General features: G+C 37.7%; 4 protein-coding genes and 2 long non-coding RNA genes across 6 annotated transcripts; 3 read left to right on the top strand and 3 right to left on the bottom strand.

The window, feature by feature from the left end:
* Positions 1-866: 866 nt before the first annotated feature.
* ctso (cathepsin O) lies at positions 867-7,871 on the top strand. The gene is made up of 8 exons (XM_046295712.1): positions 867-1,190; positions 1,476-1,581; positions 1,770-1,894; positions 2,430-2,597; positions 2,799-2,920; positions 4,272-4,435; positions 4,674-4,766; positions 7,623-7,871. Exons 1-8 carry the CDS (start codon positions 978-980, stop codon positions 7,655-7,657), a joined length of 1,026 nt encoding a protein of 341 aa, XP_046151668.1. The 5' UTR covers positions 867-977; the 3' UTR covers positions 7,658-7,871.
* LOC123993506 (tryptophan 2,3-dioxygenase A-like) lies at positions 7,798-11,444 on the bottom strand. Its single transcript, XM_046295711.1, has 12 exons — positions 11,315-11,444; positions 11,051-11,156; positions 10,772-10,862; positions 10,439-10,509; positions 9,969-10,096; positions 9,662-9,848; positions 9,445-9,552; positions 9,216-9,327; positions 9,041-9,098; positions 8,869-8,948; positions 8,633-8,723; positions 7,798-8,509 (listed from the first exon to the last, which is right to left on the bottom strand). The coding sequence occupies exons 1-12, from the start codon at positions 11,350-11,352 to the stop codon at positions 8,356-8,358; spliced, it is 1,224 nt and encodes a 407-aa protein (XP_046151667.1). The 5' UTR covers positions 11,353-11,444; the 3' UTR covers positions 7,798-8,355.
* An 898-nt stretch (positions 11,445-12,342) lies between these two features.
* LOC123993509 lies at positions 12,343-13,097 on the top strand. Its single transcript, XR_006831459.1, has 2 exons — positions 12,343-12,741; positions 12,849-13,097. It is a non-coding gene; the product is annotated as an uncharacterized LOC123993509 (long non-coding RNA).
* On the bottom strand, positions 13,024-16,670 carry LOC123993504 (tryptophan 2,3-dioxygenase A-like). Its single transcript, XM_046295708.1, has 12 exons — positions 16,541-16,670; positions 16,277-16,382; positions 15,998-16,088; positions 15,665-15,735; positions 15,195-15,322; positions 14,888-15,074; positions 14,671-14,778; positions 14,442-14,553; positions 14,267-14,324; positions 14,095-14,174; positions 13,859-13,949; positions 13,024-13,735 (listed from the first exon to the last, which is right to left on the bottom strand). The coding sequence occupies exons 1-12, from the start codon at positions 16,576-16,578 to the stop codon at positions 13,582-13,584; spliced, it is 1,224 nt and encodes a 407-aa protein (XP_046151664.1). The 5' UTR covers positions 16,579-16,670; the 3' UTR covers positions 13,024-13,581.
* Positions 16,671-16,749: 79 nt separating this feature from the next.
* On the top strand, positions 16,750-18,318 carry LOC123993508. The gene is made up of 2 exons (XR_006831458.1): positions 16,750-17,962; positions 18,070-18,318. It is a non-coding gene; the product is annotated as an uncharacterized LOC123993508 (long non-coding RNA).
* Positions 18,245-21,912, bottom strand: LOC123993505 (tryptophan 2,3-dioxygenase A-like). The gene is made up of 12 exons (XM_046295709.1): positions 21,775-21,912; positions 21,511-21,616; positions 21,232-21,322; positions 20,899-20,969; positions 20,429-20,556; positions 20,122-20,308; positions 19,905-20,012; positions 19,676-19,787; positions 19,501-19,558; positions 19,329-19,408; positions 19,080-19,170; positions 18,245-18,956 (listed from the first exon to the last, which is right to left on the bottom strand). The coding sequence occupies exons 1-12, from the start codon at positions 21,810-21,812 to the stop codon at positions 18,803-18,805; spliced, it is 1,224 nt and encodes a 407-aa protein (XP_046151665.1). The 5' UTR covers positions 21,813-21,912; the 3' UTR covers positions 18,245-18,802.
* Positions 21,913-23,689: the final 1,777 nt, after the last annotated feature.

The following is a 23,689-nucleotide window of genomic DNA, read 5'->3' as shown; positions in this document are numbered from 1 at the left end:
AGAGAGGAGGTTAACATTTTAATACAGGTTTTTGCTGAGTCCTGACTTATGGAGGACGACACAGGTGTTCACTTGGCCAAAGAATATTAGTCTATTTGTTATCTGGGTTTACAGACTCCTCTGGATGGTAAAAGTGGAGAGCAAACAAATTGCAGCAATTATGAAGGGAAGCCGTGCAGAAAACCTTTTGACATTAATGCAATTTCCTATTTTAAAAATGGAAAAGATGGGATGGCCATAAATTAACAATAAGATGGAGAAGATGTAGACTGGGCTACAGTGGGAAATAACATATTTTATTCATGGAACAGTTTGGACTAACATTTCATTGAACTGGTGCAAAACATACTGCGCATCCGAGATGCTAGATATAGGCTACCTAAGTATTATTCAAAAACAGTGACATAGGCTACCCCTAAACTGTGTGTCATTAAAAAAAAAACATGGTTTGGGACTCCAAATAAAATAGACTTAATTACCAGCTAGGACAAAAACAAAGGGAATCTATAAAAATGTGCATGATGATTTCATTTTCACTTATCTACACTTACACAACCACCCTATAGGATATACTGTACATAGGCTATACACAGTACATGTTCTTAGACTTCTGGTAATAGTGCTTGCATTAATGGTACTAAAGCGCCCTCAAGTGGATAAGACTCTTGCCAGAAAACCATAGGCTATCTTCATCTCATAATGTCCATATCAATCCAGGTGGAATACATACCATTGGTCATTATACTTTTTTTGGATTATATGCTTAATTTGTAACGTTACATCATTTATTATGGTCCAATTGTCCACTAAATCCATTATAGCTATGAACTCAATAGGTGGCGGTATTGCATGTGTAAATGTGTAGGTCTAGTCTCCTGAATTGAACCCAGAGAAGAAGAAAAACGGAGACGGCGAAGAGGAAATTGAGCTAAAACGAATATATTTTAGGCTACAATGTCATTTGTCCTACACTTCAAATGACGGGTGTTACATTGTTTCTCATGTTCCTCCTAAATTTAGGCATACTTACTTTTTCCGATGTTGCTCGTTGTAGTGGCGTTTGGCAAACTACCAGGAAGTCCAACTGCTCTGCAGACACTGATGTTGATTTTGAGTCATTTAGGAAACAATTTCATCGGAATTATAAACTCCACAGCGATTGTTATCATCGGCGCAGATCTTATTTTAAGGTAGGCCTGTCGGTGTTATGGCTTTTTCGTATTTATATTAGTTGAATTAAACTGTATTTGCAGCTGGGGAGTTGCAGCTGTGTGCGGGCACTGTGTCAGAAGAGAGACTAACGTGATTTGCGTAGGAAGAGGGATGGATATACTGTAGGTTTATCAAAGTTTTGAAATATGTTCGTCAATTAACAAATAGGTTAAGTGGGGGGTAAGACTATTGTTACACCTTCTGGATATGCCATGAGAGTTAGCCTACTGTGACATGTACAGTGACATTGTGGTCTGTTGCAGAATTCCATCAAAAGGCATGCATACCTGAACTCATTGTCAACAGACAAAGACTCCGCAAAATATGGCATTAACCAGTTCTCGGATTTATCAATAAATGAATTCAGAGGTAATAATATGCCAAACAAAAACGAATGTATTTGTTTCCCAGTGAACAAAACTGATTGACTGGGTTAGTATTGATTATACATTTTATATTTAAACCAAAATAAACATGGAGGCTAACCAAACACCACATTAACTGGAAGAAGATCGCTATAGCCTACTTGTATGTATGTAATTGGACTTTCTCTACAGACCTGTATTTGACTGCCACAGCCGAAACAGTCCCTCCCTACTCAGGACTGAAGACAGAGGGACTGCCTGCCACGTTTGACTGGAGGGACCAGTCTGCAGTTGGATCAGTACAGAATCAACAAGCAGTAAGAGCTTCCTTTTCCTTAAGATATCAACATACTTGTCTTTCCAGGGTGACACACTTCCTTATTGAAGTTGACTTTGAACTCTGTCTAGAGGTTTTCTCCTCATAGACGTAAAAAACACTCACTTTGTATTAACTTCTATGAAGAAAAAAACCTCTTGACAATCATGTATGTAGGTGTTATGTTGTGTCACCGTAACCTTGTCCCCAGGCTATTGCGAACGTCTGGTACGAGAGACTTATCACAGTAACTTTGCATTTTTGTTCAACATTTCCACTACTGTCAGTAGATGGCAGTGGAGAACCATTTTATAGTCTCACTATCCATCATTTGACACATGGACATTGTTTTCATAATAAGAAATCTTTATACTGCATAAATTCCACACATCCCACATCAAATCACATATTGCTGACATTATCTCTATTTGTTATAAAGTATGTTAGCAATTTATTTGGATATTTAGATGTTCATGTTAATGTCTCGTTGTAATGTTAAATGCCGATGCTTGAATGTCAAGTGTCTCTCATTGCAGTGTGGAGGTTGCTGGGCGTTCAGTGTTGTGGGCGCCATAGAGTCTGTCTATGCCAAATCAGGCCAGCCATTGAAACAGCTCAGTGTGCAACAAGTCATTGACTGTTCCTACAAGAACCAGGGCTGCAATGGAGGCTCCATTACCAGGGCCTTGAGCTGGCTGAAACAGGTCCAGATATGTTTTCTGAGGCCTTTTAAGCATCTCGTGTAATATCAAATGTTTGTCATTGATTATTTAGAAGTGATGGCGATTGCCACTGTTAGACTACTACTTTATACCTTTTAATCAACAAGATGTTCAACATGAAATGATTTTTACATGTAGCATACACATGCATTGAATTTGCTTCTCCCTGTCCTTTTCTTTCAGACTAGGGTTAAGTTGGTGAAACAGTCAGAATACCCATATAAGGCCGAGACTGGAATTTGCCATTTATTTTCTCATTCACATGATGGTGTTTTGGTGAAGGACTTTGCTGCCCATGATTTCAGGTATAAGAGTGTCAACACCTTTTTTATGTTGAGTTCTAATGGGTAATATTTAACACATTTATTTACATTTTTTATGAATTCATATATGACTGTGACTTGGCATATTGCACAGGAGTATAGTTGCATATAAACAAGACCGTCTGCACAAGTTAAGCACATACTCCAATGTTCTTTCGGGAAATGTTTCACGATACAGCAGGGACTCTTTTACAGTATTTTCCCAAGTTCAGGGAGGCAGTTAGCCTAGCGATTTAAGAGCGTTGGGCCAGTAACCGAAAGGTCGCTGGTTCTAATCCCCGAGCCGACTAGGTGAAAAATCTGTCTGTGCCCTTGAGCAAGGCACTTAACCCTAATTGCTCCTGTAACTCACTCTGGATGAGTGTCCCCATAAATAACTAAAATTTAAAAAATGTAGTGAGTGCAATGTTTTCATTAAGTACTGCACCAAAGGTTCAAAGGTGGTTGCGATTCAGATGCAGTATCACTGTTTACCAGACTAATATGCTGTAGACAGAGACGGGTCATTAACACCGCGGTTCCCGCTGCCGTGTCCCCGACGCTCATATCCTGTTGTTTATTTAGACATGTACTAAGTTAATCCTGTGGCTACGGTGCATTGTGGGTAAAAACCACTGCTGACTCAAAACAATGTGATGTTTATGGTCACTGAATAGGGACGTTCTTATTTACACAAGTATTTCACTGTGCTGTTTGTTCCATGCGTCTTTAAACTTGGTGAACCTCTTTATCCTGGGTTCGGACTAGCTTTTTTTGTTACTCCTCTTTAGTTTTTACAGCTATCTTAATAATGGTTTTCTAGCTTAGCGTTGCTCCTTTCTCCCTCATACTTTCCCGACCAGGAATAACTCTGAGCCCTGGTTAAAGGTGTTTGTAGTAGTCTGGTTATGTGGTCAGAAAAAGGGTCCAAGCTCAGATAGTGTTTTGATCCCTGATTTACATCATATATTATTATATATAATGTTGTATCAACCTTCTACTGTATGGGCATAGTAATGAAGCATTAACGAGGCTAAGTGGTTTAATGTTTCAACATTCACAGGTTTTGTCTCATTTTGGCTGGGATTCAATCCGATCGCGCTTAGTCCACAATGCACATTTCAAAGGCAATATTGCTCTGTTTGCAGAGACCACATTCACAGTAAACACTGCAGGTCTGCTCAATAGGAAATGACCTTTACATGGTGCATTGTCCAAATCCACCATCAGATTGAATCCCAACTGGTCTCTTTTTAACCCAGATGTCTACCGCAAATCAACAAATGGTTTTGAAATTACATGGATGTTGATCTGATATCTTTGCCCGGTGGGGTGCCTGTGATTTCTTCTCTAGTGGGCTTGAGGAGGCTATGATGGGCAGGTTGGTGGAGTGGGGACCCTTGGCTGTGACTGTGGATGCCATCAGTTGGCAGGACTATCTAGGTGGCATCATGCAGCACCACTGCTCCTGCCACCATGCCAACCATGCTGTGCTGGTCACTGGTTACGACACCACAGGTATTCCATTCACTCACTAAATATGCATTCATCTGGGCGCCCACACACACACAAATAAATAAACAAAGAAAAATACACACAAGATACACACACTAGTTGATGTGAACTCTTGTCATGATTTTTACATTTTATTACTACAATTTGACATGATGCCAATTTCATATGCATGGAATATTCTGTCTACAGTAGTGTTCATAGTGTGTGACTGAACATTCTAAACATTGTCCCTCTGTTTTAGGTGACGTGCCATACTGGATAGTACAAAACTCATGGGGAACGTCATGGGGTAACGAAGGTTATGTTTACATTAAAATGGGAGGCAATGTTTGTGGTGAGTTTGAACTTGTTTACACTTAGTGTTTACACTGCCTGATGCAACATTGTCCCGGAATTTGTTTAGTGATACCTGTTGCCTAATGTCAATTCAATGTTTTATATTCTGAGCACTTTTAATTTAAAGGTCCAATGCAGCCGTTTTTATTTCAGAATCAAATAGTTTCTGGTGAACGATTGACTACCTTACTGTGATTGTTTTCAATTAAAATTGTCAAAAATAATTTAAAAAATAGCTGCTTAGCAATGAGCAATTTCTCAGGGACACACTTGTTTCACACCACTTCGATTAAAAAAATGATTTTTGTAACAGGTTAGGGGAGCATTTAAGCTTTTCCTAACCTTAACTTCAGTCTCCTTACCGGCTATGTTAATTCTCCTAAACTGCTACAAAAAATTATCTTTGGTATTGAAGTGGCATGAAAATACTTTTTTTAACCTTTTATTTAACTAGGTAAGTCAGTTAAGAACAAATTGGCCTGTGGTCTTAGTGGGGACGGGAACACTGAAAATGAGCTGTTGTTGGAGGAGCGGTTTGGAACTCTCTTTCTTATTGGTGTAACTCATTTAATGCCCAGTTATGTCACCAGACAGGGCAAACTCCATCCCACCAAAACAGGCTGAAATATCAGTCTGTCTTTTTTCAAACAGCTCTTACACTAAAAGGGCATTATCATAATTTCACAGTATTATTCCAATCTCATAGTGTGAATTGTTATATAGATATGTATGTACACTACCTTTCAAAAGTTTGGGGTCATTTAGAAATGTCCTTGTTTTTGAAAGAAAAGCACATTTTCGTCCCATTTAAAATAACATCAAATTGATCCGAAATAAGGTGTAGACATTGTTAATGTTGTAAATGACTATTGTTGCTGGAAACGGCAGATTCATTTTTTTATGGAATGTCTACATAGGCATACAGAGGCCAATTATCAGCAACCATCACTCCTGTGTTCCAATGTCATATTGTGTTAGTTAATCCAAGTTTATTATTTTAGGCTAATTGATAATTAGAAACCCCTTTTGCAATTATGTTAGCACAGCTAACATAAACTGTTGTGCTGATTAATGAAGCAATAAAACTGGCCTTTAGACTAGTTGAGCATTTCTGAGCATCAGCATTTGCGGGTTCGATTACAGGCTTAAAATGGCCAGAATCAAAGAACTTTCTTCTGAAATTTGTCAGGCTATTCTTGTTCTGAGAAATTAAGGCTATTCCATGTGAGAAATTGCCAAGAAACTGAAGATCTTTTTCAACGCTGTGTACTACTCCTTTCACAGAACAGAGCAAACTGGCTCTAACCAGAATAGAAAAGAGTGGGAGGCCCCGGTGGACAACTGAGCAAGAGGACAAGTACATTAGTGTCTAGTTTGAGAAACAGACGCCTCACAAGTCCTCAACTGGCAGCTTCATTAAATAGTACCCACAAAACACCAGTCTCAACGTCAACAGTGAAGAGACTCTGGGATGCTGGCCATCTAGGCAGAGTTGCAAAGGAAAAAGCCACATCTCAGACTGGCCAATAAAAAGAAAAGATTAAGATGGGAAAAAGAACACAGACATGGGGACAGAGGAACATCCCAGAGTCGCCTCTTCATTGCTGACGTTGAGACTGGTGTTTTGTGGGTACTATCTAATGAAGCTGAGTTTCATGCATTTGAGCCAATCAGTTGTACAAGGTAGTGGTGGTATAGAGGAGATCAAGTCCATATTATGACAAGAACAGCTCAAATAAGCAAAGAGAAATGACAGTCCATCATTGCTTTAAGACATGTAGGTCAGTCAATCTGGACAATTTCAAGAACTTTTAAAGTTTTCTTCAAGTGCAGTCGCAAAAACCTTCAAGCGCTATAATGAAACTGGCTCTCATGAGGACTGCCACAGGAATGGAAGACCCAGAGTTTATTAGAGTTACCAGTCTCACAAATTGCAGCCCAAATAAATGCTTCACAGACTTTGAAGTAACAGACACATCTCAACATCAACTGTTCAGAGGAGACTGCCTGACTCAGGCCTTCATGGTCGAATTGCTGCAAAGAAACCACTACTAAAGGACACCAATAATAAGAAGAGACTTGCTTGGGCCAAGAAATATGAGCAATGGACATTAGACTGGTGGAAATCTGTCCTTTCGTCTGATTCCAAATGTGAGATTTTTGGTTCCAACCTCTGTGTCTTTGTGAGACTCAGAGTAGGTGAACGGATGAACTCTGCATGTGTGGTTCCCACAGTGAAGCATGGAGGGGAGGTGTGGGCTTGCTTTGCTGGTGACATTGTTAGTGACTTATTTAGAATTCAAGGCCCACTTAACCAGCATGGCTACCACAGCATTTTGCAGCAATACGCCATCCTATCTTGATTGCGCTAGTGGGACTATCATTTGTTTTTCAACAGGACAATTACCCAACACACCTCAAGGCTAAAGTTTGGACACACCTAGTCATTCAAGGGTTTTTCGTTCTTTATTTTACATTGTAGAATAATAGCGAAGACATCAAAACTATGAAATAACACATATGGAATCATGTGGTAACCAAAAAGAGTTTTAAACAAATCAAAATAGATTTGAGATTATTCAAAGCAGCCACCCTTTGCCTTGATGACAGGTCACAAGGGGATGTTTTAACACGTTACCTCATGCATGACCGGTAGGGATTGAGCCACATTCTCCTTCACACTGTAGACATTGTGATGGGCTCATCTTAATCAGTCTTTCTTTATTGGAGGAGTTCGTTTTCATAAGCAGTGAGTGACTATCAATGATTTGTGCATATTTGCTGTGGAAATGCTTTGTCAATCATTTTACAGTTATAGCTCTGTCAAATCTCCCCATTCCTGTCCTTTCTGTAGGTATTGCAGACTCTGTGAGCGCTGTCTTCCTGTGACTGTGTGAGCCATGGTGACGTTGATGTTTTTTCTAAAGGGATTCATTAGTGTGTTCAGTACTGCCAAATTCTCGATCAACTCTTGAAGGAATTATTTTCAAGACAATTCCCATGGAGGTCAAAGTTATTTTCTGGCAACCTTTTCAGTACAATATTTTTATTGAGACAGATACAATTTATATTCTTCTGATACAATAAAATATATTTCTTTGCAGTCCTGGGATCATTTATATGGTGAATAATGTCTACAGGTCATTTCTCTGACATCACATAAAAACACCCAATGCGCCAATATCGAAGTACTGTACAAAAACATATTACTCTAAAAAAGATTAACAATAGGCTTCTTTAGGGTACACATTCAGAATAATCCAAAGTGCATAGGTCGGTGCATGATTATCATTCATTAGGCCATGTACATAGATCAAATTCTTTCTTACTTTAAATACAGCACAATATTATATAAACAATATACTTTATAAACACTAAATAATTATATTAACAATATATACATGCAGTCAGCTTATGTGGTCAAGATTATATACTATGTTACTTGTCCCATTATAAATCAAATGTATTTGATATATATTATATAATGCTCACTGGGTCACGTGTGTCTTCATAGTTTAAAGTGGTTCCCTTTCGTTGTCACCTTTCCTCCATCTGAACTGACCACTTTCGACAGTTAATAACAGGTTCTAGTCTGAATCCTCACTACTGCAGTAGGAGCTGTCACAGTACTCTGCAGTGAACAGGAATGTGTGCTCATTGGGGTCCAGCTTGGGCACCCAGTGCCGAGGTATCAAAAATGTGGCCAGGTTGAAGAGATCCACAAAGACTTTGTAGCGATCACTGTTAGAGAGAAGAACGAACACCTACTTAGCTCCTTGAAGGGGAATAAGAGCATGTGCTTGACAGTAACTCTGGATTGCTTTGGATCCGGTTTATTTCAATAGCTAATCATATATAACATACCTGACAGTAGAGCGCAGGTAGTGGTAGCCAGAGGAGCCTCCAGTGCCTGCTTTGCTACCAATCATTCTGTGCACCATGCACACATGGTTGTCTGAGACACAGGAGGAATATTACACTTGTTATTTCAACTGTTCCAAATCAATGATGATACTCTAGACAGTTGAAAGCATGTTATCTAGTGCGAAATACACCTGTAACTGTTCTTTACATACAATATGTCTTTGGATGTAACTTACATCTCCATTTTGTCATGAGGGTATCAATGTCCATCAGGTTGGACAGGAGTTGGAAGGGAACCTGGAACCTGGGCTCCTCCCTAAAAATAACAGAACAATCCACAATGTAATAATGACATCTCAAATGGTAACCAAACATAAGCCTGCCTAAACTGTAAGGAACCCTCCTTACCTGTAGAAGTAAATCATCAGAGCTCCTTGGAGAGCCTTGTAGGAGATCCGTCTCTCACCTGGCCAAACAACAGGATGGTTTCTTAGACCTGGGATCTGTAGTTTTAAACTAATTATGGGTAGTGAATTGTTGAGGCAGTTGGTGTTAGATGCTTAGCCTGGATGCAGGTACTCACCTTTGCTCAAAAGATGCTCATGTCTTTTGATGTCAAACAGAGAAGTGAAGAGCTCTTTTTGCTTCGTCAGCTCTTCCATCATCTCCTCCTTCTCCTCAGAGTCTGGCATTTTCTGCCAAAAGGACAAATAAGATCATAGCTTTTAGTCATATTATTTTATATTTATGTAACCTTATAAGTAATGTTGTGGCAAGTTTTTGGTACTGGATTATTTTAAAACAGCCCATACCGCAATTTTCTTTTTCTCAAGACACAATCCTTCAAAGATGTTGGCTTCCAGTTTTTTCCAAAAGTTGAACCCATCGCCTTCAAGACCTGGGGTCCTTTCCAGCCATTTCTGAATAGAACAACAAACAGTATTTCTCAATACTGCTATGATATCAAGTATTCAAACAGTATCTCTTTTCATATGTTTTAGTAATTTTTCTTTAGTGCTTCTCACACACCTCTACTAATTTCAGCAGACAAGGATCCTTCTCAGAACTGAGCAGCATCTCACTCTCATGTCCTTTGAAGTTGTCCCTGTAGTGACGCCTGTTGTAGGGGACCCTCAGGTTGTCAGGGACCCCAATCTTGTTCTCCAACAGACGGAATTGGAGACTTTGGAACCCGGAGGCAGGGGACAGATACTCTCTACAACACACACGAGTAAAGAGTGTTACAATTGTAAAGATGGTATAATTTTATGAGGTTAAAGGTTTACAAAGATTTATATAAGCTAAAGGTTCTCCATGGGTTAACTATGGGGCTTACCTGAAGTCATAGAAGTCCAAGGCGGTCATTGTCTCAAGCACAGAGAACTGGTCGACCAGCAGCCTGAAGATCATAACGATCCTATGTATGCGGGTGTTGACCTTCAGCATGTTGCGTTCATCACGAACCTGGTGAAGCATGACCATTTTAAAGATGAGCTCTATCATTTTTTGGCTTCTAGGGGTGCTGCAATTGGACCGTATTAGACAGAAAGAAGCACACCGCTTAACACCCATGAAAAAAGGTTTAGGTCATTGACCTTATCTATATTTTGTGGTTTAATGAGGTATAACATTGACTCGTATTGTATTTTCATAAGTTATGAACTATATGTTAAATTCAAGCCACAATTTGATGTACACAATAGCAACTTTAATTTCTAGAATGTACCTTTAATTTAGAAAGAAAAACAAACACACTGCTCGGATTGAAATGTTTGTCAGGGTACTCTTTCTTTCTGAGGTACTTACATGTCCACTAATGAAAATCTCTCGCACTGAATCCAGTTCCCAAAGAATCTGCTTGAACCAGAGTTCATATGCTGAAATAAAATAATAAAAATTCAATTAATCATAATGTCCCACCTTTGCAAGTAAATTAAATTGATCATTTGTTGATGGAAAGTTGGTGGTGAATTGCTATTCAAGTCTTCCAGGATTAGGTGCAACCACAATGAAATGGTTAGATTAATGTATTGAATTGACTGGATTTCAAATGGAACCAAAGGGAATGCATGCACACTATGATTACAATTCCTCTTGATTCTCAAATCTTGATGATATTTGACCACAAACATACTACACCTTGATGGGTGACAATGAAAAGATGTTCATCGTGGATCTTGTTCCCTTTCAGTTCACTCTGAAGAACTTGGGCCGTCACAACCTTGTCAAGCTATAATGGAACAAAACAAATAACATTTAGTACTACTGCTAACACAAATTAAAATTGTACTTCCATTCCACCCCTTACGTTAATTAACCTATAAGGGATGGAGCAAATATTCCATCTGCAGAAGACAATGATACTATGTTAAAAACCTTGTAGAAGATTAAGTTAGATGAAGATAGAGAACGCTTTACCTGAAGGTAGTCACCATAGATGATGCCACCTTTGCTGGCCTTGTTAATTCCTTTTTGAGAGTCATCTGCCTCCTCCTCATTCAGGTGCAGCTTGCTCTTGAATAACCTGGGGAATGAAAATACACATGTATTGGCATTGATTAGCTGTCATACAAATCATAATAATGATAAAGATGATTTATTTAGCATTCAGCTCAATTATATGTCTTTGAAATGTCACAAACATTTGACTAAAACAGAAATTGAAATGCAATGATTGCATACAAGTGCTTCTTCTCAAAGTATGGACATCCACCACTCATTGTTTTCCAAATGATTCAAAATTAAAGTAAAGATTTGATCCTCTTCTGTTGGTTTAATAAAACTATCTCTGAAAACCCAGGTATTTAAGGGCTCTACACCACGTCATGTTATTGGCATATTTCAACATCCGGCCCACCTCCTTTTGCGCCATCCAAAGTGTGTGTGTGGGGGGGGGGAGTGCATAATATATTTTACAATAGCCCCAACCTTCAGCTACCTGCAACCCCTCCCATCTATCACTGAAGAACATCCAGTTTAGACTTCTATTTACCATATATTTTTCAACTGTACTGTTTCACAAGAGTTCTGAACCTATCTACATTTTTACAGACACAGTATATTTTACATGTGTTATCTTGTTATTTTTAGTCCCAACCGTTCTTGTTTACCTTCTCTTAGGTAAACTCACTGGATGTAAAAAGGTCAAAACATCTTAGCAATCTATGCTTACAATCAACCAAAACATACTTCTATCATCAGATGTGTATAATGTGCAGTTCATAATATGAGCTGTTATTCAACCATCACACTGTTTTATCTTAGCATCATGTTACTTCAAAATGTGTATCTTCCTTAGCTTATTCATTTGAGTTTAAGTTTTAAAAAGCACGTAGGTCATTAGAGGCCTTGTTATTATCCCGAAGTGTATCTTATAGAATTATCTATTGGTCTAATTTCAGTAGCCATATCATATCAATTTGAGATATTTTTCACCTGTGAAATGTCTTTCTGCAGTATTTCTCAATGTTTTTTTTCTATATTGTACATTGTATTTATTGCATTTATTTATGTTTTTATGCATGTACAGTCAATATTGTCTCTTGCAAACTACATCTTATTTATTACAGCTCAAGTATATCCAAACTGACCCTGAGTTGTAGTACCCTCACTCTATTTAATTATCAAGTTGTCAACAAGTGAATTATATAATTTCTCAAATGTTCTTTCTGGTGCAAACATGAGTTGGATTTAAAAAAACTGAATTTGTAATGCCATCCAATGTTGTTATGTAATGTTGTTTATCTATATTTCAACAGGACAATGACCCAACACACCTCAAGGCTAAAGTTTGGACACACCTAGTCATTCAAGGGTTTTTCTTTATTTATTTTACATTGTAGAATAATAGTGAAGACATCAAAACTATGAAATAACACATATGGAATCATGTGGTAACCAAAAAGAGTTTTAAACAAATCAAAATATATTTTAGATTATTCAAAGCAGCCACCCTTTGCCTTGATGACAGGTCACAAGTTGATGTTTTAACACGTTACCTCATTCATGACCGGCTGGGATTGAGCCACGTTCTCCTTCACACTGTAGACATTGTGATGGGCTCATCTTAATCAGTCTTTCTTTATTGGAGGAGTTCGTTTTCATAAGCAGTGAGTGACTATCAATGATTTGTGCATATTTGCTGTGGAAATGCCTTGTCAATCATTTTACAGTTATAGCTCTATGTCAAATCTCCCCATTCATGTCCTTTCTGTAGGTATTGCAGACTCTGTGACTGCTGTCTTCCTGTGACTGTGTGAGCCATGGTGACGTTGATGTTTTTTCTAAAGGGATTCATTAGTGTGTTCAGTACTGCCAAATTCTCGATCAACTCTTGAAGGAATTATTTTCAAGACAATTCCCATGGAGGTCAAAGTTATTTTCTGGCAACCTTTTCAGTACAATATTTTTATTGAGACAGATACAATTTATATTCTTCTGATACAATAAAATATATTTCTTTGCAGTCCTGGGATCATTTATATGGTGAATAATGTCTACAGGTCATTTCTCTGACATCACATAAAAACACCCAATGCGCCAATATCGAAGTACTGTACAAAAACATATTACTCTAAAAAAGATTAACAATAGGCTTCTTTAGGGTACACATTCAGAATAATCCAAAGTGCATAGGTCGGTGCATGATTATCATTCATTAGGCCATGTACATAGATCAAATTCTTTCTTACTTTAAATACAGCACAATATTATATAAACAATATACTTTATAAACACTAAATAATTATATTAACAATATATACATGCAGTCAGCTTATGTGGTCAAGATTATATACTATGTTACTTGTCCCATTATAAATCAAATGTATTTGATATATATTATATAATGCTCACTGGGTCACGTGTGTCTTCATAGTTTAAAGTGGTTCCCTTTCGTTGTCACCTTTCCTCCATCTGAACTGACCACTTTCGACAGTTAATAACAGGTTCTAGTCTGAATCCTCACTACTGCAGTAGGAGCTGTCACAGTACTCTGCAGTGAACAGGAATGTGTGCTCATTGGGGTCCAGCTTGGGCACCCAGTGCCGAGGTATCAAAAATGTGGCCAGGTTGAAGAGATCCACAAAGACTTTGTAGCGATCACTGTTAGAGAGAAGAACGAACACCTACTTAGCTCCTTGAAGGGGAATAAGAGCATGTGCTTGACAGTAACTCTGGATTGCTTTGGATCCGGTTTATTTCAATAGCTAATCATATATGACATACCTGACAGTAGAGCGCAGGTAGTGGTAGCCAGAGGAGCCTCCAGTGCCTGCTTTGCTACCAATCATTCTGTGCACCATGCACACATGGTTGTCTGAGACACAGGAGGAATATTACACTTGTTATTTCAACTGTTCCAAATCAATGATGATACTCTAGACAGTTGAAAGCATGTTATCTAGTGCGAAATACACCTGTAACTGTTCTTTACATACAATATGTCTTTGGATGTAACTTACATCTCCATTTTGTCATGAGGGTATCAATGTCCATCAGGTTGGACAGGAGTTGGAAGGGAACCTGGAACCTGGGCTCCTCCCTAAAAATAACAGAACAATCCACAATGTAATAATGACATCTCAAATGGTAACCAAACATAAGCCTGCCTAAACTGTAAGGAACCCTCCTTACCTGTAGAAGTAAATCATCAGAGCTCCTTGGAGAGCCTTGTAGGAGATCCGTCTCTCACCTGGCCAAACAACAGGATGGTTTCTTAGACCTGGGATCTGTAGTTTTAAACTAATTATGGGTAGTGAATTGTTGAGGCAGTTGGTGTTAGATGCTTAGCCTGGATGCAGGTACTCACCTTTGCTCAAAAGATGCTCATGTCTTTTGATGTCAAACAGAGAAGTGAAGAGCTCTTTTTGCTTCGTCAGCTCTTCCATCATCTCCTCCTTCTCCTCAGAGTCTGGCATTTTCTGCCAAAAGGACAAATAAGATCATAGCTTTTAGTCATATTATTTTATATTTATGTAACCTTATAAGTAATGTTGTGGCAAGTTTTTGGTACTGGATTATTTTAAAACAGCCCATACCGCAATTTTCTTTTTCTCAAGACACAATCCTTCAAAGATGTTGGCTTCCAGTTTTTTCCAAAAGTTGAACCCATCGCCTTCAAGACCTGGGGTCCTTTCCAGCCATTTCTGAATAGAACAACAAACAGTATTTCTCAATACTGCTATGATATCAAGTATTCAAACAGTATCTCTTTTCATATGTTTTAGTAATTTTTCTTTAGTGCTTCTCACACACCTCTACTAATTTCAGCAGACAAGGATCCTTCTCAGAACTGAGCAGCATCTCACTCTCATGTCCTTTGAAGTTGTCCCTGTAGTGACGCCTGTTGTAGGGGACCCTCAGGTTGTCAGGGACCCCAATCTTGTTCTCCAACAGACGGAATTGGAGACTTTGGAACCCGGAGGCAGGGGACAGATACTCTCTACAACACACACGAGTAAAGAGTGTTACAATTGTAAAGATGGTATAATTTTATGAGGTTAAAGGTTTACAAAGATTTATATAAGCTAAAGGTTCTCCATGGGTTAACTATGGGGCTTACCTGAAGTCATAGAAGTCCAAGGCGGTCATTGTCTCAAGCACAGAGAACTGGTCGACCAGCAGCCTGAAGATCATAACGATCCTATGTATGCGGGTGTTGACCTTCAGCATGTTGCGTTCATCACGAACCTGGTGAAGCATGACCATTTTAAAGATGAGCTCTATCATTTTTTGGCTTCTAGGGGTGCTGCAATTGGACCGTATTAGACAGAAAGAAGCACACCGCTTAACACCCATGAAAAAAGGTTTAGGTCATTGACCTTATCTATATTTTGTGGTTTAATGAGGTATAACATTGACTCGTATTGTATTTTCATAAGTTATGAACTATATGTTAAATTCAAGCCACAATTTGATGTACACAATAGCAACTTTAATTTCTAGAATGTACCTTTAATTTAGAAAGAAAAACAAACACACTGCTCGGATTGAAATGTTTGTCAGGGTACTCTTTCTTTCTGAGGTACTTACATGTCCACTAATGAAAATCTCTCGCACTGAATCCAGTTCCCAAAGAATCTGCTTGAACCAGAGTTCATATGCTGAAATAAAATAATAAAAATTCAATTAATCATAATGTCCCACCTTTGCAAGTAAATTAAATTGATCATTTGTTGATGGAAAGTTGGTGGTGAATTGCTATTCAAGTCTTCCAGGATTAGGTGCAACCACAATGAAATGGTTAGATTAATGTATTGAATTGACTGGATTTCAAATGGAACCAAAGGGAATGTATGCACACTATGATTACAATTCCTCTTGATTCTCAAATCTTGATGATATTTGACCACAAACATACTACACCTTGATGGGTGACAATGAAAAGATGTTCATCGTGGATCTTGTTCCCTTTCAGTTCACTCTGAAGAACTTGGGCCGTCACAACCTTGTCAAGCTATAATGGAACAAAACAAATAACATTTAGTACTACTGCTAACACAAATGAAAATTGTACTTCCATTCCACCCCTTACGTTAATTAACCTATAAGGGATGGAGCAAATATTCCATCTGCAGAAGACAATGATACTATGTTAAAAACCTTGTAGAAGATTAAGTTAGATGAAGATAGAGAACGCTTTACCTGAAGGTAGTCACCATAGATGATGCCACCTTTGCTGGCCTTGTTAATTCCTTTTTGAGAGTCATCTGCCTCCTCCTCATTCAGGTGCAGCTTGCTCTTGAATAACCTGGGGAATGAAAATACACATGTATTGGCATTGATTAGCTGTCATACAAATCATAATAATGATAAAGATGATTTATTTAGCATTCAGCTCAATTATATGTCTTTGAAATGTCACAAACATTTGACTAAAACAGAAATTGAAATGCAATGATTGCATACAAGTGCTTCTTCTCAAAGTATGGACATCCACCACTCATTGTTTTCCAAATGATTCAAAATTAAAGTAAAGATTTGATCCTCTTCTGTTGGTTTAATAAAACTATCTCTGAAAACCCAGGTATTTAAGGGCTCTACACCACGTCATGTTATTGGCATATTTCAACATCCGGCCCACCTCCTTTTGCGCCATCCAAAGTGTGTGTGGGGGGAGTGCATAATATATTTTACAATAGCCCCAACCTTCAGCTACCTGCAACCCCTCCCATCTATCACTGAAGAACATCCAGTTTAGACTTCTATTTACCATATATTTTTCAACTGTACTGTTTCACAAGAGTTCTGAACCTATCTACATTTTTACAGACACAGTATATTTTACATGTGTTATCTTGTTATTTTTAGTCCCAACCGTTCTTGTTTACCTTCTCTTAGGTAAACTCACTGGATGTAAAAAGGTCAAAACATCTTAGCAATCTATGCTTACAATCAACCAAAACATACTTCTATCATCAGATGTGTATAATGTGCAGTTCATAATATGAGCTGTTATTCAACCATCACACTGTTTTATCTTAGCATCATGTTACTTCAAAATGTGTATCTTCCTTAGCTTATTCATTTGAGTTTAAGTTTTAAAAAGCACGTAGGTCATTAGAGGCCTTGTTATTATCCCGAAGTGTATCTTATAGAATTATCTATTGGTCTAATTTCAGTAGCCATATCATATCAATTTGAGATATTTTTCACCTGTGAAATGTCTTTCTGCAGTATTTCTCAATGTTTTTTTTCTATATTGTACATTGTATTTATTGCATTTATTTATGTTTTTATGCATGTACAGTCAATATTGTCTCTTGCAAACTACATCTTATTTATTACAGCTCAAGTATATCCAAACTGACCCTGAGTTGTAGTACCCTCACTCTATTTAATTATCAAGTTGTCAACAAGTGAATTATATAATTTCTCAAATGTTCTTTCTGGTGCAAACATGAGTTGGATTTAAAAAAAACTGAATTTGTAATGCCATCCAATGTTGTTATGTAATGTTGTTTATCTATATTTCAACAGGACAATGACCCAACACACCTCAAGGCTAAAGTTTGGACACACCTAGTCATTCAAGGGTTTTTCTTTATTTATTTTACATTGTAGAATAATAGTGAAGACATCAAAACTATGAAATAACACATATGGAATCATGTGGTAACCAAAAAGAGTTTTAAACAAATCAAAATATATTTTAGATTATTCAAAGCAGCCACCCTTTGCCTTGATGACAGGTCACAAGTTGATGTTTTAACACGTTACCTCATTCATGACCGGCTGGGATTGAGCCACGTTCTCCTTCACACTGTAGACATTGTGATGGGCTCATCTTAATCAGTCTTTCTTTATTGGAGGAGTTCGTTTTCATAAGCAGTGAGTGACTATCAATGATTTGTGCATATTTGCTGTGGAAATGCCTTGTCAATCATTTTACAGTTATAGCTCTATGTCAAATCTCCCCATTCATGTCCTTTCTGTAGGTATTGCAGACTCTGTGACTGCTGTCTTCCTGTGACTGTGTGAGCCATGGTGACGTTGATGTTTTTTCTAAAGGGATTCATTAGTGTGTTCAGTACTGCCAAATTCTCGATCAACTCTTGAAGGAATTATTTTCAAGACAATTCCCATGGAGGTCAAAGTCATTTTCTGGCAACCTTTTCAGTACAATATTTTTATTGAGACAGATACAATTTATATTCTTCTGATACAATAAAATATATTTCTTTGCAGTCCTGGGATCATTTATATGGTGAATAAAGTCTACAGGTCATTTCTCTGACATCACATAAAAACACCCAATCCGCCAATATCGAAGTACTGTACAAAAACATATTACTCTAAAAAAGATTAACAATAGACTTCTTTAGGGTACACATTCAGAATAATCCAAAGTGCATAGGTCGGTGCATGATTATCATTCATTAGGCCATGTACATAGATCAAATTCTTTCTTACTTTAAATACAGCACAATATTATATAAACAATATACTTTATAAACACTAAATAATTATATTAACAATATATACATGCAGTCAGCTTATGTGGTCAAGATTATATACTATGTTACTTGTCCCATTATAAATCAAATGTATTTGATATATATTATATAATGCTCACTGGGTCACGTGTGTCTTCATAGTTTAAAGAGGTTCCCTTTCGTTGTCACCTTTCCTCCATCTGAACTGACCACTTTCGACAGTTAATAACAGGTTCTAGTCTGAATCCTCACTACTGCAGTAGGAGCTGTCACAGTACTCTGCAGTGAACAGGAATGTGTGCTCATTGGGGTCCAGCTTGGGCACCCAGTGCCGAGGTATCAAAAATGTGGCCAGGTTGAAGAGATCCACAAAGACTTTGTAGCGATCACTGTTAGAGAGAAGAACGAACACCTACTTAGCTCCTTGAAGGGGAATAAGAGCATGTGCTTGACAGTAACTCTGGATTGCTTTGGATCCGGTTTATTTCAATAGCTAATCATATATGACATACCTGACAGTAGAGCGCAGGTAGTGGTAGCCAGAGGAGCCTCCAGTGCCTGCTTTGCTACCAATCATTCTGTGCACCATGCACACATGGTTGTCTGAGACACAGGAGGAATATTACACTTGTTATTTCAACCGTTCCAGATCAATGATACTCTAGACAGTTGAAAGCATGTTATCTAGTGCAAAATACAAATGGTGTAAGGGACACCTGTAACTGTTCTTTACATACAATATGTCTTTGGATGTAACTTACATCTCCATTTTGTCATGAGGGTATCAATGTCCATCAGGTTGGACAGGAGTTGGAAGGGAACCTGGAACCTGGGCTCCTCCCTAAAAATAACAGAACAATCCACAATGTAATAATGACATCTCAAATGGTAACCAAACATAAGCCTGCCTAAACTGTAAGGAACCCTCCTTACCTGTAGAAGTAAATCATCAGAGCTCCTTGGAGAGCCTTGTAGGAGATCCGTCTCTCACCTGGCCAAACAACAGGATGGTTTCTTAGACCTGGGATCTGTAGTTTTAAACTAATTATGGGTAGTGAATTGTTGAGGCAGTTGGTGTTAGATGCTTAGCCTGGATGCAGGTACTCACCTTTGCTCAAAAGATGCTCATGTCTTTTGATGTCAAACAGAGAAGTGAAGAGCTCTTTTTGCTTCGTCAGCTCTTCCATCATCTCCTCCTTCTCCTCAGAGTCTGGCATTTTCTGCCAAAAGGACAAATAAGATCATAGCTTTTAGTCATATTATTTTATATTTATGTAACCTTATAAGTAATGTTGTGGCAAGTTTTTGGTACTGGATTATTTTAAAACAGCCCATACCGCAATTTTCTTTTTCTCAAGACACAATCCTTCAAAGATGTTGGCTTCCAGTTTTTTCCAAAAGTTGAACCCATCGCCTTCAAGACCTGGGGTCCTTTCCAGCCATTTCTGAATAGAACAACAAACAGTATTTCTCAATACTGCTATGATATCAAGTATTCAAACAGTATCTCTTTTCATATGTTTTAGTAATTTTTCTTTAGTGCTTCTCACACACCTCTACTAATTTCAGCAGACAAGGATCCTTCTCAGAACTGAGCAGCATCTCACTCTCATGTCCTTTGAAGTTGTCCCTGTAGTGACGCCTGTTGTAGGGGACCCTCAGGTTGTCAGGGACCCCAATCTTGTTCTCCAACAGACGGAATTGGAGACTTTGGAACCCGGAGGCAGGGGACAGATACTCTCTACAACACACACGAGTAAAGAGTGTTACAATTGTAAAGATGGTATAATTTTATGAGGTTAAAGGTTTACAAAGATTTATATAAGCTAAAGGTTCTCCATGGGTTAACTATGGGGCTTACCTGAAGTCATAGAAGTCCAAGGCGGTCATTGTCTCAAGCACAGAGAACTGGTCGACCAGCAGCCTGAAGATCATAACGATCCTATGTATGCGGGTGTTGACCTTCAGCATGTTGCGTTCATCACGAACCTGGTGAAGCATGACCATTTTAAAGATGAGCTCTATCATTTTTTGGCTTCTAGGGGTGCTGCAATTGGACCGTATTAGACAGAAAGAAGCACACCGCTTAACACCCATGAAAAAAGGTTTAGGTCATTGACCTTATCTATATTTTGTGGTTTAATGAGGTATAACATTGACTCGTATTGTATTTTCATAAGTTATGAACTATATGTTAAATTCAAGCCACAATTTGATGTACACAATAGCAACTTTAATTTCTAGAATGTACCTTTAATTTAGAAAGAAAAACAAACACACTGCTCGGATTGAAATGTTTGTCAGGGTACTCTTTCTTTCTGAGGTACTTACATGTCCACTAATGAAAATCTCTCGCACTGAATCCAGTTCCCAAAGAATCTGCTTGAACCAGAGTTCATATGCTGAAATAAAATAATAAAAATTCAATTAATCATAATGTCCCACCTTTGCAATTAAATTAAATTGATCATTTGTTGATGGAAAGTTGGTGGTGAATTGCTATTCAAGTCTTCCAGGATTAGGTGCAACCACAATGAAATGGTTAGATTAATGTATTGAATTGACTGGATTTCAAATGGAACCAAAGGGAATGCATGCACACTATGATTACAATTCCTCTTGATTCTCAAATCTTGATGATATTTGACCACAAACATACTACACCTTGATGGGTGACAATGAAAAGATGTTCATCGTGGATCTTGTTCCCTTTCAGTTCACTCTGAAGAACTTGGGCCGTCACAACCTTGTCAAGCTATAATGGAACAAAACAAATAACATTTAGTACTACTGCTAACACAAATGAAAATTGTACTTCCATTCCACCCCTTATGTTAATTAACCTATAAGGGATGGAGCAAATATTCCATCTGCAGAAGACAATGATACTATGTTAAAAACCTTGTAGAAGATTAAGTTAGATGAAGATAGAGAACGCTTTACCTGAAGGTAGTCACCATAGATGATGCCACCTTTGCTGGCCTTGTTAATTCCTTTTTGAGAGTCATCTGCCTCCTCCTCATTCAGGTGCAGCTTGCTCTTGAATAACCTGGGGAATGAAAATACACATGTATTGGCATTGATTAGCTGTCATACAAATCATAATAATGATAAAGATAATTTATTTAGCATTCAGCTCAATTGTATGTCTTTGAAATGTCACAAACATTTGACTAAAACAGAAATTGAAATGCAATGATTGCATACAAGTGCTTCTTCTCAAAGTATGGACATCCACCACTCATTGTTTTCCAAATGATTCAAAATTAAAGTAAAGATTTGATCCTCTTCTGTTGGTTTAATAAAACTATCTCTGTGAAAACCCAGGTATTTAAGGGCTCTACACCACGTCATGTTATTGGCATATTTCAACATCCGGCCCACCTCCTTTTGCGCCATCCAAAGTGTGTGTGTGTGTGTGTGGGGGGGGGTGCATAATATATTTTACAATAGCCCCAACCTTCAGCTACCTGCAACCCCTCCCATCTATCACTGAAGAACATCCAGTTTAGACTTCTATTTACCATATATTTTTCAACTGTGCTGTTTCACAAGAGTTCTGAACCTATCTACATTTTTACAGACACAGTATATTTTACATGTGTTATCTTGTTATTTTTAGTCACAACCGTTCTTGTTTACCTTCTCTTAGGTAAACTCACTGGATGTAAAAAGGTCAAAACATCTTAGCAATCTATGCTTACAATCAACCAAAACATACTTCTATCATCAGATGTGTATAATGTGTAGTTCATAATATGAGCTGTTATTCAACCATCACACTGTTTTATCTTAGCATCATGTTACTTGAAAATGTGTATCTTCCTTAGCTTATTCGTTTGAGTTTAAGTTTTAAAAAGCACGTAGGTCATTAGAGGCCTTGTTATTATCCCGAAGTGTATCTTATAGAATTATCTATTGGTCTAATTTCAGTAGCCATATCATATCAAATTGAGATATTTTTCACCCGTGAAATGTCTTTCTGCAGTATTTCTCAATGTTTTTTTTCTATATTGTACATTGTATTTATTGCATTTATTTATGTTTTTACGCATGTACAGTCAATATTGTCTCTTGCAAACTACATCTTATTTATTACAGCTCAAGTATATCCAAACTGACCCTGAGTTGTAGTACCCTCACTCTATTGAATTATCAAGTTGTCAACAAGTGAATTATATAATTTCTCAAATGTTCTTTCTGGTGCAAACATGAGTTGGATTTAAAAAAACGGAATTTGTAATGCCATCCAATGCTGTTATGTAATGTTGTTTATCTCTTGTCCCATCCTCGATATTGACCTGATAGAACTGCTTTAATATTGCAGACAGATTGTGGCTTCCATCAATGTTATTGTCTGTATAATTTCCAATCCTCCATATATTTTATTGTAAATATAGATTTTTTTTAAAGAATATATTTTCCTTTATTATTTTGCCCTAACCCTACCACCCCTCCCCTAATTGGAGTAAACTAATGGACAACAACACTTAGGCTTCTACTTCCAGCTTAGACATACTATTAAAAAAATCATTTGTAATGCTGTCCAATGCCATCCAATGTTGTTATGTAATGTTGTTTATCTCTTGTCCCATCCCCGCTATTGACCTGATAAAACAAAATTAAACGTATTTGAGCATACAGATCTAGGATCTTAATTTGATCTATATTGTCACAGCAAAAATAATCCTGCAGCAACAGGATCTGAACGTTTAGTACATAATCTTGCTTGATCGGTGGTTAGGCTATTATCCTAGGCTACATCAAAAGTTCAATACTGTTAATATAACCATGTGTTAGTGTGGTTTTACAGTGAAATTATGTAAATGACAAAGCTCATCTGCGTTTCTCAGCAACAATAGAGTGATCAAATTAAGATCCTGTAACCTGTAACTGCGGTCATAGGCTACCAGGGAATCAGTCTTTCAATATTTGTAGTTCAGTTAATGTGTAATCTTTGCCATAGCAATGCTGACTTGCTGTAATTGTGTCATTTATATGGATTTTGTTTTCTGAGAACCTCGTTGACACAACCTTGACATAACTATGCCTTTGATCTACTCTTCTGGGCAGTCCATTGTATTTTGAAGCACAGAGGCTATTGCTGGTCCCTAAACATTCA

This window comes from Oncorhynchus gorbuscha, linkage group LG13 (genome assembly GCF_021184085.1).
Source record: "Oncorhynchus gorbuscha isolate QuinsamMale2020 ecotype Even-year linkage group LG13, OgorEven_v1.0, whole genome shotgun sequence".
NCBI classification, from domain to species: domain Eukaryota; kingdom Metazoa; phylum Chordata; class Actinopteri; order Salmoniformes; family Salmonidae; genus Oncorhynchus; species Oncorhynchus gorbuscha.
The sequence above is the reverse complement of the archived record's forward strand: the minus strand, read 5'-3'. Positions and strand labels throughout refer to the sequence as shown.